A 12,959-nucleotide genomic window follows, 5' to 3' on the forward strand; every position below is an offset into this window, starting at 1 on the left:
TTTGCACCGACTGGCTCATTGAATAGACACTGCTATAAAGTATGGCAGTTCAGTCAGCTCCAGGCTCATTGTGGAATGTTTTTAACAATCAATCCTAAACATGAGTCAGGCTGTTTTTTTGTAGCCACATGTGACAATGACCTACTGTCCCTAAGTTTAATCAGGGTTACTTGGCTAACACAAACTCAGTGTTGATTTCTGTCAAGTCTGACCTGAAACCAATATGGAAAATGTCATCACAGACAAAAGAGTTGGTGCAAGTTGGTTTTCTTTGCACTAATTGAACAAACCGCTGTTATCCCTATATTTTATCATAAAAACGTTCAGTTATTATCTTAAGACCTATACAACTGGATATAAGAGACCATACTGTAGTGCCACAACTGAGGTGATTGAGGTCTGAAATGCAGAGGAACAGTGATGGCCTAAATGAGCCTGAGAGTGGTTTCAAACAACCTTGGTAGATTTACTTTCAGGTAGTCTATAAACTTTATACGATCAATGTACAAGACCCTTTAAATGCTGCTTGAGTCTAATATTATCGTTTTCTCTCCGTAGTCTGTGATAGTGGTGGCTCTGCTATGCTGTTTTCCTCCTGAATATTTCTGTTCCCACTTATCAAAACACCCCTTCCATCTCTTGAATCTGCATATTTCCTAGAGTCTCCCAGTTTAATATCCCTCTACTGTCGGGCCAACTGTCCCAAACTCTGGCATGTACTTAACACCAAAGCTTTTTGTTAGTATGTTTAACATTGCAGCAGGCCGCTCTCTGAGGCCATGGCACTCAGACGGTCACTTCATTCGTACTGTGGGTGGAGTAACTCTTTTGCCTCGTGTGGTGGTAATAGGTGGGTTGAGATGGGTATTGCCCCTGGACATGCTGCCCGTGCCCTGCCCCGCTTCCAACTCCTCCGTAAATCCCTACGTAGGGCTGGCTAAAGAGATCTGGCATGTTCTCTATGCTCCGTTGCCTACGGGTTGAATAACCGTGTCTCCGGGCAGAGCTGTGCATGGAGGAAGAGGAGTGCCCCGGGGCGGAGGCCTGCCTTTGGACATGGCGGCCACTCGGCTCCCAGGCTTTGAAAGCCGAGCTAGTGAGCAGTGGGTGCGTGGTGGTCTTGGGGAGGCGTGAGTGCTCCAGGTGGCTGGAGGGGATGGAGATGGAGAGAGGGGCATGGAGGTCATGGTGCACTGGCAGGGGCTGGTGGATGTATGACTTCTCTTTGGGCTGCACTGGCTGGAAGGCAGGAGGCGCCACGGGTTGGTACTGGGAAAAGTCCATGAGCGGGAAGCTCTTGTAGTAGCTACGAGATGCACTATCGGCTGCAAAGAAAAATGTGGAGATTGCATGTGAGAAAAAGAAACATGGAATAATGTACAAACAGAGCATTCATTGGTGTGAAAAAGAAACATTTCAGTTTAATAGTTCTTTTTTCCCTGGTTTTGGCCATCTTTCCTATCTAACTTAAATGCTGAGATCTCTGAACACAGTAATATTGCTAAACAGAAGTCAGACAAGATAAGAAACTTGAGCAGGTTAGCCAAATGTATTTGGTAGAAAAAATGGAGGCAAATGGTAAAATTAGTACCCTAACTGTCCACCTCCTGGTTCAACTTTGACTTACGATACTTATTTGTGAGGTGATATAGTTTTCCTGTGCAACAAAAGATTATTACAGATATTTTGGGCTTTTTGCGCTCACTTTCTCTCTCAACCCAACTGGTCAAGGCAGATGGCTGCCCACCAAGAGCCGGGTTTTGCTTGAAGTTTCTTCCCGTTAAAGGGGAGTTTTTCCTTACCACTGTCACCAAGTGCTTGCTCATGGAGGAATTGTTGGGTCTCTGTAAATTAAAGAGTAAAGTCTAGACCTGCTCTATGTGATAAGTGCCCTGAGATGACTTTCTGTTGTGATTTGGCGCTATATAAATAAAACTGAATGAATTTAATTGAACTTTGAGTTTTACTTCCAAATGAAATAGTTCAGATAATCTGGCAAAACTGTTGGCTTGTGTAGAGATCTGTTCCCAGATCTCAGCAATTACTTTCGTGATAATAATGTTTTTTATATCCAATAGAAATGATGACCAACAAAAGCAGGACCAAATTTGGTATGAATTTGTATGATATTATTATGACTTGCTGTAGAATGCTCTGTTTGTATCCTTTAACAATTAGGCCACTGAAGCAAACACATGCTATATTTGGCCACTTTAAGCTTGTTTATATTTCAGAGTCATTTTCAATTTGTCACAGTCTGATGCAGTTCTGAGTCATATGCAGAGGAAGCCTTAAATGAACTGCCAATGTGCAAACACAGAGTATGTCATTGTAGGAGCACTGCCTACTAAATCACACCTAATCCATGATGCATTTATGTTAGGACCTCCCGGCGTCAACCTGTCAGCAATGTCAGCTTCGTTTGCTCCTCAAAGTATTTTAGAAACTTTTAAAGCGATTCTATGCAACTTTTGAAAGAAGAAATGCATTCCTCTTACAAATGAAGTACAAATACCACTAGTGATTAGATAGGAATTGCTGTATAACTGACTCTACTTGTGCTACTATGACACTACATTTTACCATTATCCATAAATGTCACTCTTGCTGAGTGGCAGCAAAAGTGACATGGTCCTGTTTCAAGGACTTAATGATAACAAGAAACAATACCAAAACAGTTAATCTTATGTTAGCCATCTTAGTTAACAAAGGGAACTGAGAAATGAGAAGGTAAAGATGGACAACAAGAGTGACAGTGAGGTTAAGTAAGGGTTGATTAGAAGGAGATGAAAATTTAAAAGAAGCTACCTAAACAGATAGAAAACAAGGATAAGATGACAATATGATGGTATGGAAAATAATAAAAAGTACAAAAGACAAAAGCAGTGCCTTGTGGGGAGGGTCAGTGTCAGCTGTCAGAGGCATAAAAAGTAAGTTATATTTTTCTCAGATTATAAATAAAATGGACTTTCTTGTCCATAAAATGCTTCATTCAGAAGAAAATGAGTGGAAAGATAACATTTAGAGAGAGTCAGAAGACAGTGAAGGAAGGTCAGGATGAGGGAAGGTTTGAAGAAGATCAAATGGGAAAGCTGGTGATTTAAGTATTTCCAATTGGTGTATGCCCTCCAGGTAAATACTAGCGGTATTCCTCTTTCACTGGGATATGAGAGGGCAGAAGGCAGGGAGGGTGATGATCAGGGAGAGACTAAGGAGTGCAATGGAGATGATGGAGGTAAAGGTATGTGTGCCAGGATGTGGGGACATAGCAATGAAGGTTTATAAATACCCTCGCCCAGAGTCTGGAGTGTGCATGTGTATGTGTGTCATGGGCTGGCATGAATGTCACAGAGAATTATTTAAATAAACTAAACACTGAGGTCATCGCCGCCAGCTTCTTGGCTACATGAACGGTAACCTTGTCTTTGTGTGTGCTTTCATCATTTTTGTCCAAAAGTCTGAATCTAAACAGCAGTTTTCACCTTTTATCAAAAGCAAATACATTTTTTTAACCAAGGTGATGCATTTTATAATATGTAACTGATGCACATTTAACTTGTAGATCTTTTGAGAAAGAAATGTTTACATGAATATGTAGACTGCATGGTACGGTTGTATGATGATAAGGATTGATACGGATGTATGCTCTTATGTTTTAACCTCCTTCACCATCATCCACCGTGGTAGCCCGGAGGTCTGAGATATTTGCTTTTGGTCCTTCTTCTGACCGCTCTCCACCAAACAAGCTTTGGATTCAGAAGAGTGATACTTCGCTTCTTGGTAACCAAAGAGTAGGATCGTGTCTTTTTTAATTGCCTTTCCAAAACCAAAAATAAAGGGCGAACATGTAAGAAATGGATTTAACAGTGTGTTTATTTGCAACTGGTAGCATGCCCAGCTAATGACAACCTACATTTGTCTAGCTCTGTCTGAAATCAAGCATGCATTGTTTAAAAAATTGATCATGACTTTAGATTGTAAATCTGACACCGTTATCACTGGATTGGGAAGCTCAACAGGCGTAGTGATGTAAAGAGTGCCTATCTGTAGAAGTCTTTGCTTTTAATGGCCATCTCCCAAGTGTACATACAGTTTAAAGAAGGTTCCTGCTCGAAAAGGGCTCAGTCAACTCTCCATTGATAGTAAAGGTTAAAAACAATACCTTGTCAAGCAGCAATTTGCCTTTGGCTGACTAGTAGAGCTTTGTTTTGTTCTAATGGGGTGCCTGAGGTTGGAATTAGTTTTGCACACTATTACACCCGCTAGTCAAGGACAACAACGTTTGCGTGTGACCTTTTTTGACATGAAACACCTGGTAAAAATCTCCCAGTCTCTTTGTTGTAGTAAGTTGTAGTAGCTTTGCTGTTACATCACAGATCATATGTGGAGGCATCATAGAAGTCCAGTAAAAAAAGCAAATAGTGACAAAGAGAACAACATTAGAAAAGGAGAAATACTTGAGAATGATTACATGAGGTAGATGGCAGTCAGTTCAGGAAAATTGTACATTGAAGAAAATAGCCTGATAGGGTAGATTTATGTCCATATAGATGTTCCTGTGATACTGCAAGCTATTATTCTGCCTGTGTCTGAAATCACTCCGTTGATCACTGATTCACTATCCCCAACACAATAAACACTTATTGTTGATCACAGAATACACATAATTCAAATGCGAAGCATTGCATTTGGGAATTTTAGCAAAAAGCAGTAAAGCAGCACACTCCAATTTCCACTCCATTGTGGCAATTTTTGAGCTATTACAGATGAGGCATATTTTACATTCATAATTCAAACACTAAAAAAATAGTGGAAAGTTAAGTGTACTACACAGTGATTTCTATGGTCTCTACTTAGCAATCAACAAGGCTGAATGTTGAAGTCGGTACAGAAATGTTTTAAAGTTAAGAAATTGCTGCTGTGAAAAAGAAAACTCAGACTCTGCTACATTGTGTTTGGGGTAAACTTGATGTGAAATACCAAACTATGTTAGAGAGTAACTGCACCCAGTCTAGTGTCTAGCGACAAGTTTTTCCTACATGCTGTGTAGCAGTGATGTACCATAACACTTGGTTACCATGCTTCATCACAACTGGGGGTGGACCACACCTTACCACTCCCAGCTGTGATGATGGGTGTGGTCATGGCTTCAAAAGACCTCTACCTTTTAACCGATAGAGGCCAGAGCAGCTACTGTTCATTTTTCCTCCACTCGGTTGCTGGTTCTGTCTGATCTTTCACCTACATTTTCTACCTTTTCACCAAATTTGGATTTTGGGGCTCCACTAACTAACAATGTAGGAAGCAGTAAAACTTCCAAGCACCAGAATGTTCCTTTAAAAAACTATGAGTGATATAATGGCCTTGTAGTTTTTTATGGTCTGTCCTCAAAAACACTAGACGCATCCAATATTTGGATGCATCTGCTAATGCCAGCGACATCAGATGCCCAAACTATGGAAACAAGACCAAGGTTGGGGAAAAATGTATTTTCTTTGGGAGGATGGTTCGTTTTCCAGTTATATAGCTTTCATCATGTTTGCCCCAATAGTTTCCTCTTGCCCAAGAGCTCTAGCACTGTTCCCACAGGCTGTGTTACATGAACTACATGTATTTTAGAGCTCTGTCCTTGGCAGTGACCTATGGTGTCTGGTTAGACTCTACTAAAATATTGCTGTACAGTGAGGTTTCTGTATTATAACTCTGCTTAGACAGTTCCACAAGCTTGTCTTTAGGCCAGTTGTGCAGTAAGTGTACTATAAAAGAAAACCGAGTCTACATAAATCACTCATTAACATTTACAGACAATTAACATTATCTACCAATCACACCACAGTTTTGGAAGAAGCGGTGTGCGGCCTCCTCTTTAAGATCAACTCTCTGTTTGCCAAGAGGCAAAGAGATCCTCATCAGTTCACAACTCCTGCACTGCCAACCTACTGTACTTAAAAGGTTACTGTGTCAGTTGGAGTCAGCATCATTTCGTGTGTAGATGTGTGAGAGTGTGTGTCCGACTTACCCACAGCTTTTAGGGAGGTATATTTGTTGAGTCCCACTGTGCTGTGGTTGCTGTGCGGGTGTGGAAGTCCTTGCCCAAATGGACCATAAGCTGCGTTATTCAGATGGTACTGCTCTGGTAAGACATAGAAAGAGAGAACAGTCAGTTAGTGGTATTTACAGTATCTTTAGTAATACGCATAACCTTTAAAAAGTATTACATAACAAGTATTTTCTTCAGGAGGAAAAGTGGAGGTCAAACAAACACATTTTTGTAGTGGGTCTTTGCTGCAAAACCCCCATTCTGCCAGAGTGACTGCACACATTTGATGAGAATATCTGAATTTTACACTGAAGACCAGGTTTCCCATCTCAGGCCTGCAATAAATGTTTGCTTTTTAAAGGTATAGTATGCAGGATTTGGTAGTTGGTGTTTGCAAACACTCAAACTCAACACTCAAAGTTGGTCTCTCCTCCCCTGAGAGAGAGAGTGAGAGAGAGAGTGAGAGTGAGAGTGAGAGCAGTGGTGGTCGAGCGAGCTAGAGAGCGAATGAAGATAGTGAGCAGCGCTGGTTAGAAGAAAGCTGTGAATCAGTTAAATAAAACGTTATTTTCTGATTGTTTCACAGCGGTTATGTTCTAAAGCACAAATATTCTGCTCTGCGGTGTAGCTCAGCGCTGCCCTCAAGCAGACACGCAGACCTGCAGCTCTTTATACATCCATGACACAGAGACAGAGCAGAGTGGAGCAGAGAAGAGAGACGGAGACAGCGATATAACCATGTCGCTACACTACAAGTCCCGACCTCACACCTGCATACTGTTATTGGCTGGGGGCTACACACCCACTGCTCAAAGGTTGATGCCCAGAAGCGTCCTGAACAAAGCAAAATAATAAGAAAATACAGACAGAGGGCAGAGTCTCTGCAGACAAATAGACCACCACACACTTCTAGTGAGTCATAAGTGATGATTGAGAGGGATTATTTTTGTATGAGTCTATACATTGTACACTGGCATTAACCCATGGCTGGATTGACCCCTGAGTATTCCCTCAAGCAAAAACTGAGCTGTGCAACTTTTCTGACTAACAGTTCTTTCCACTCTGTGCGGTCTGTAAGCACCCTGTCATCTTCAAGTACCCATTGTGTACAGTGCACACAGCAGACTACACATGGCAGCTTCATTATAATTTGCCTGCAGCTCCAGATCCAACCAGTGCTCCTACAGTGTGTTGAAACACTGTAGGCCAAAGTTAGATTTATGGTCTTTGTGATTCTACACACGTTTATTTGGGAATTTGCACAATGTCAGCACAGTATAAACTGAATTTATAAAGGTACAACAACTAGATTCTGACATGGGCCCTTTCACAAGACAGGGCTCACACCAACTTACACACATTGAACTGTTGGGGACCCTGCGGGTCTGTGGGGCAACTGTAGGGTTTTACAGATTCGTCCAATTGTTTAATCAACTTTAAGTTTGGTGAAAGGGTTGCAGTGAACGTGATAAATTACAAGAAAACTACAATAAAACTAAAGGTCAGGGTTTGAAACAAAGTAGTTCACACAAAGTATCATCCAAATGTGTCTGAAGCCAAAGGTGTTGTTACGCACTGCCACAATCAAAGGTGGCAGACCGGAGTAAGACACAATGAAGTGCACAACTGCGGATAACAGTGCACACTTTTTGGACAAATGGAAGGCAATCATGATGTTGCCCTCAGTTATACATAAAAAGTTACAAATTACATGGTTGTGCGAAGAAGAAAATAAGAGAGCGAAGTTCAAACCCTGGATATCATCTCACCTTCTCACATATGGCAGTGGTGTGATTGTCAGTTTTGGAAAGTTCCAAAAATTGTCGTATGCATCAGTTCAGCTACTGTTCAATGTTTGTTTATCAAGCAAGCACCTCTTCACACCAAGCTAGCAGTTGGCCGTCGGAGCTGCTGGGCCGTCATTAAACATCTGTAGCCCACAATTATCCCTTCATAATGTGGAGTCAGTGATTTCACTTATTTAGTGCAGTTTCTCCTTATTTTTGCCTCCACCTTTTCTTTATTTTTCCCCATGCAAAAGACCACAGGCTGACAACACCAGTGTAAAGCAAAGTAAAACCTTACAGTACCAGTCGTACTTCAACAACAATTTAGATTTCTTTTCTTTTCTTTTCAGGTTGATTTGTTAATTATAATGCAGAAGTCATACAGCTAGTTATTTCCTGTCACACAGGTGCGGACGTGTGCATGTTGGTGGTCAGCTGGCTGTCTTTGTGTTGTGTTCAAGTACAACTCAGATCCCTCAGGTGGGAATGTGTAATGTGAAAACGTCATATGAATTCTGGATTAACAGGGATTAAAAAGCATCTCCCTTTTACCTTGAGGCTGGTAACTTTGGGTGAGACAGAGGTCCCAAACCTTACGATACGATACGATACCTGCCTCCATAGTAGTATTAATAAAAAACAAACAATATAAACAAAGCAACACATAATGTAGCACATCACAAGCAAAATTACACATATTGCACATATTACACCACCAGTGATAAGAACAAGCAACATATTGCACAACCCCTCGCATCATATCAAAAATATATTACGCAGCCAAATCTATTAGATGGCCAGCCAGTCTCATGCTAAACGAACTGAGGTTAATGAGCAATGGAACAAACTAGCTGAGAGTAAAGAACTGGCTATTAGCATTAATGAAGTCCACTGATGCAGCCAGTGCACTTGATGTCAGCCTCAGGGATGGATGGACACACATACAGCAATCACGAATGTTCACACGGAGAGACACGCACACACACACACACACACACACACAACTTGCTTTATAAGGTCATTTGGGAGAGACAGCAACCAAATCAGTGGCATTTAGCATTATTTTTTTTAACGTCTTTATTCTATAAAATGTGTGTTTGTGTATGTGCGTCAGGGCCTGTTTGTGTGTTATATTGACAGATCTTTTGACTGACTGAAACAGTAAAGCGTATTGATATGCTCGCCAGTCTGATTTGCCATGCACAAGTCAAGTCTATTTGTGCATGAGTGCATGAGTTTGTGCATGTGAATGTCTGTGTGTGGCAGAGTGTCACTGAAGCGCGGCATCCAAGACACAAGATTTCATCACATCAGTGACCGTCAGTGCTAAGACAGAAGTACACATGGCACAACTTCTGAATACTAATCACTACACACACACACACACACTCACACACTTAAAAGAGAAACAGTCATATGTGGTTTAGATGAACAGAGAGGGAGAGAGAGAAATGTGGAGGAAGGCGGGATGTTCTGGTGGAATAAATTAGAAAATTATGTTGAAGCCAGAGAGGTGGAGAGTTGTCAAGGGTTCGTCTTTACAGTAACACCACTTACAACTCTGAGCCTTTACCTTAATCACTGTTCACACACACACACACACACACACACACACACACACACACACTATCATCAATGTGCTGTAGTTTAAGCTGATTAGCTCATGAGACGTTTCATATGTTGTAATATGCAGTGTGTGTGTGTGCAGATACAGAAAAATCATCCAGTGTAATCCAGTGGTGCTGACCTCTCAGCATGTGCCAGATTAGTGGATTATGAGGAAAAATTCCTTTTCATACTGTCATCATCATCATGATCACTATCTTCATCTTCATCATTATTGGCATCTTCATTGTCTATTTTTTCCTCATGACTGACAGATCAAGACATACTGGTACTGTATATTCACTGGTAATGATGAGAACCTCAGAGGTCTCAGATGTTGTTAGCATGTGTGTGCTATTGATGCTCTGCTCAGCCTCAGATAGCACTGGTGCAAATGCTCATGACATTTCAAGGAATAGTTCGACATTTTGGGAAATATGCATATTTGCTTTCTTGCGGAGAGTTAGATGAGAAGATCAATACACTCTTTATGTTTGTACAGTAAATATAAAGCTACAACCAGCAGCTGGTTCGCTTATCTTTGCTCAAAGACTGGATACATGGGGAGACAACTAGCCTGGTGATGTCTAAAGGTGACAAAATCCACCTACCAGCATCTCTAAAGATCACTACTTACATATTATATCTTGTTTGTTAAATCCACACAAAAAATGAAGTGTAAAAATGACAATATATGGTTTTACAAGGGCGGGGGGGGGGATTAGTGACGTAATAAGTTCTCCATTAAGCAAACGTCTGAAATCGGGATCTTTAAAATGCAGAACAAGAGGGCAGGAACACTGCTTAATGAGTTATGTAATATCTTCTGTCTCAGTGGGAATTGCAGGCGGCGAGCGGTTAAGGTGTACAATGATGAAGATGAGCCTTCCTCTCTATGATCTGTCTGAACGATGCAGGAGTGTTGAAACAAGCGGTCAGATTTGAGGGAGCAAGAGAGTGAACTTTTCCACAGTGTGTGTTTCCCTGGCATATTACAGAATATTAAGGGGTGACCTGGTGGAAAGACAGAATATCCCACTCAGAGAGATGTGTTGTTAATTGATTTAGATAAAGCTCAAGAAGTAATAGTACTTGTTCTGAAATGTATCATGTGAAAGTTACAGTAAGTCTTTTGAAGACAACTTTTAAAGTCTCCCTTCACTTAAAAAATGTGGTACTTAAAATTGGCAATTCATTGGCATTTAGTTATGGGGCCATCATATTGCATATTTCAAAAAATATGCAATTTGATCTGCCTGGGTTGGTGCCACAGTCACAGCTGCAGTCAGTTGGTAATTAGTAGGGTTGTAACATTTTTATATTGTGCAGAGATTTATAAGAAAATTATAGTATTGTAAGAACTATAAAATCTTATGGGGAGTTATTGGTAAACTTAATGGAAAGCTCATTTAAATTTTAGTGGGATTTAATCAAATTTATCCTTTGTATTTTTAATTAATTTTTTAGTCATGCTAGTGTTATGGCTCTTGGGACGTCAAAGTCATTCTGTTAGCAGGTGGGTCCACTAGCATGGTTAACACTAAACATCCCACCCACTAAACATCAGCATGTTAGCATTGTTATTGTGAGCAGTTAGCATGCTGAAGTTAGCATGTGGCTTAGTACAGCCTCAGTGTGGCTGTAGACTCTCAGTCATACTATTTTATGGGAAAATTTTGTCCCCTCTTTGTCAAGATGATTTCTGGATATTTTAGTCAACAAATATATTGGACGTTAGTCCTCATTAGTGCACAAAAACATTCTAGCATAGTTTTAATCAAGCCCATGTGACCATTTAGTTTAAACGATAGTAAACTGCTTCCAGGTTAGAATCCACACAGAGACAATCACACGGTGATGAGAAGTTTTAAAGAACTGGGACTGAAAATTGACCACAATTTAAATGCTGGCTTTAAAAAAAAGCTGCTAATGATATTCAATAATAAAGCACCACCAAGACATGAAACATTGTCTGATTCACTTTTTTTTTTTGAGAAAGAAGAAGAGTATAGCCCACATTTTTATCTCATCATATGAACAAGGCTATCATTTCAATAAGCGCAGGCTCATAGAGCGTTGGATATTTTGACTTCGCAGCTCGTCTGGAAGCACAGCAGAAGCACTAATGATGCACCAGCGAGAGGCGGGACATTTAGATTTAGATTCAGGTCAGCAACTTAATAGGAGTCAATGTTAAAGGAATTTTTGATGTAATGGGATTTGTGTTTTTTTCTCTCTCTCTCTCTCTCACCTATACCATCTGCCTGCAGTTTACACTGGCGAGCTTTTGTGAATGTTCATGACCGTGAAACACAAAGACACTAAGAAAAGCAGGGAGTATAGCACATGTTTCTGTATATGGTGTGTTTTTTTTTTGGTATGAATGCGCATCTCTGAGTGTGTGTTTGTGTATTTGAAATGATACATAAAAGGAGTCTTAAGTGCCGTGGGGAAAGTGATAAAGGAGAGAGTGCATTGCATGGCGTCTGTCATCAGCAGGATGAAATATGAACGTCCCTGTGTGACTGTTTGAGACACAGCGACGGTACGAATAAGCAGACTCAAACGCCCAGAATAAAGCTAGAAAGCAGAGTGCGTAGCGCGGCGTCTGTCATCAGTGAGATCTAAATGAAAGTCTGTGTGCATCATCATTTACTGCAGCAGAGTTGGAGCAGACAAACACAACTCTCTTCCACCCCCACGTACTTTACATTCCCCGCTCTGTGAGATCTGCTGAGTTGGACCTACACATGATGTCAGAATAATCAACATGACACGAGCGAGGGAGCACAGATTCATACAGAGATCATCCATTTACAAGAATAAGTCAGTTACCTCTTATGACTGCTCAAAAAACAACTCCTCTGACAGCTGGAGTTTAAAAAAAAAAAAAAAAAAATGAGACGCAGGAGAAGGAAAGGTGAATATGTGTTAAGAAGAGTGATTCATTACTGGGTCATGCTACTTCTGCAATCGTCTTTGATAAATAGGTCATCAGTTTTTGCTTCAAGCTTTCTTCACGCAATGAGTCATGTATGTTGGAGACTTTTAGATCAAATATTTCTTTAGTGTCCTCGGTTTACACCAGCCGCCGATGGTTCCTGTAGATCTCAAAAAACTGTCGTTAACTTGAAAGATTTCTGGCTTTTTGACATTTCTAACCAATAAAGTGAATGTCAGCCACAGACAGAACGGCGGCAGGCTGTTTAACACTTGCCTCCGATCAGTTAGAGCGTGTTCAATTACTCTGTGTGTAATGAGCAGTACTTTTTCCAAAGGCCTCTGTCTGCCATCTTGTCTGCTGTGGAAAAACCAATACTGTTCATCTGTTTTCTGCCCAGGCAATCTATCTAGTGTTCCACTTTGTCCCGTGGCTCAATTAGGGAACATTTGGCGTTATTTACATACACGTACAGTGTCTGTCAACCTAAACCCTCAGTCTGTGACAATTATAGGTGATCAGAGGAGTCCAAAAAGTACAAATAAAGTAAAAACATTCATGTAACTCCAGCAGAGTTCAGACAGAT

The 12,959-nt window shown here is 40.8% G+C and overlaps 1 protein-coding gene across 1 annotated transcript in view; it reads right to left on the bottom strand.

Annotated features, from left to right (window-relative positions):
* Nucleotides 1-786: 786 nt before the first annotated feature.
* Nucleotides 787-12,959, bottom strand: part of shisa8b (shisa family member 8b) — a 30,531-nt gene continuing 18,358 nt past the window's right edge. The window contains exons 4-5 of the mRNA XM_042397932.1: nucleotides 6,020-6,133; nucleotides 787-1,325 (exon numbers count right to left, since the gene is read on the bottom strand). Coding sequence (XP_042253866.1) covers nucleotides 787-1,325; nucleotides 6,020-6,133 — 653 coding nt within the window. The remainder of the gene's footprint in view (nucleotides 1,326-6,019; nucleotides 6,134-12,959) is intronic.

The sequence above is a fragment of the Thunnus maccoyii genome, chromosome 20, assembly GCF_910596095.1.
Source record: "Thunnus maccoyii chromosome 20, fThuMac1.1, whole genome shotgun sequence".
NCBI lineage: Eukaryota > Metazoa > Chordata > Actinopteri > Scombriformes > Scombridae > Thunnus > Thunnus maccoyii.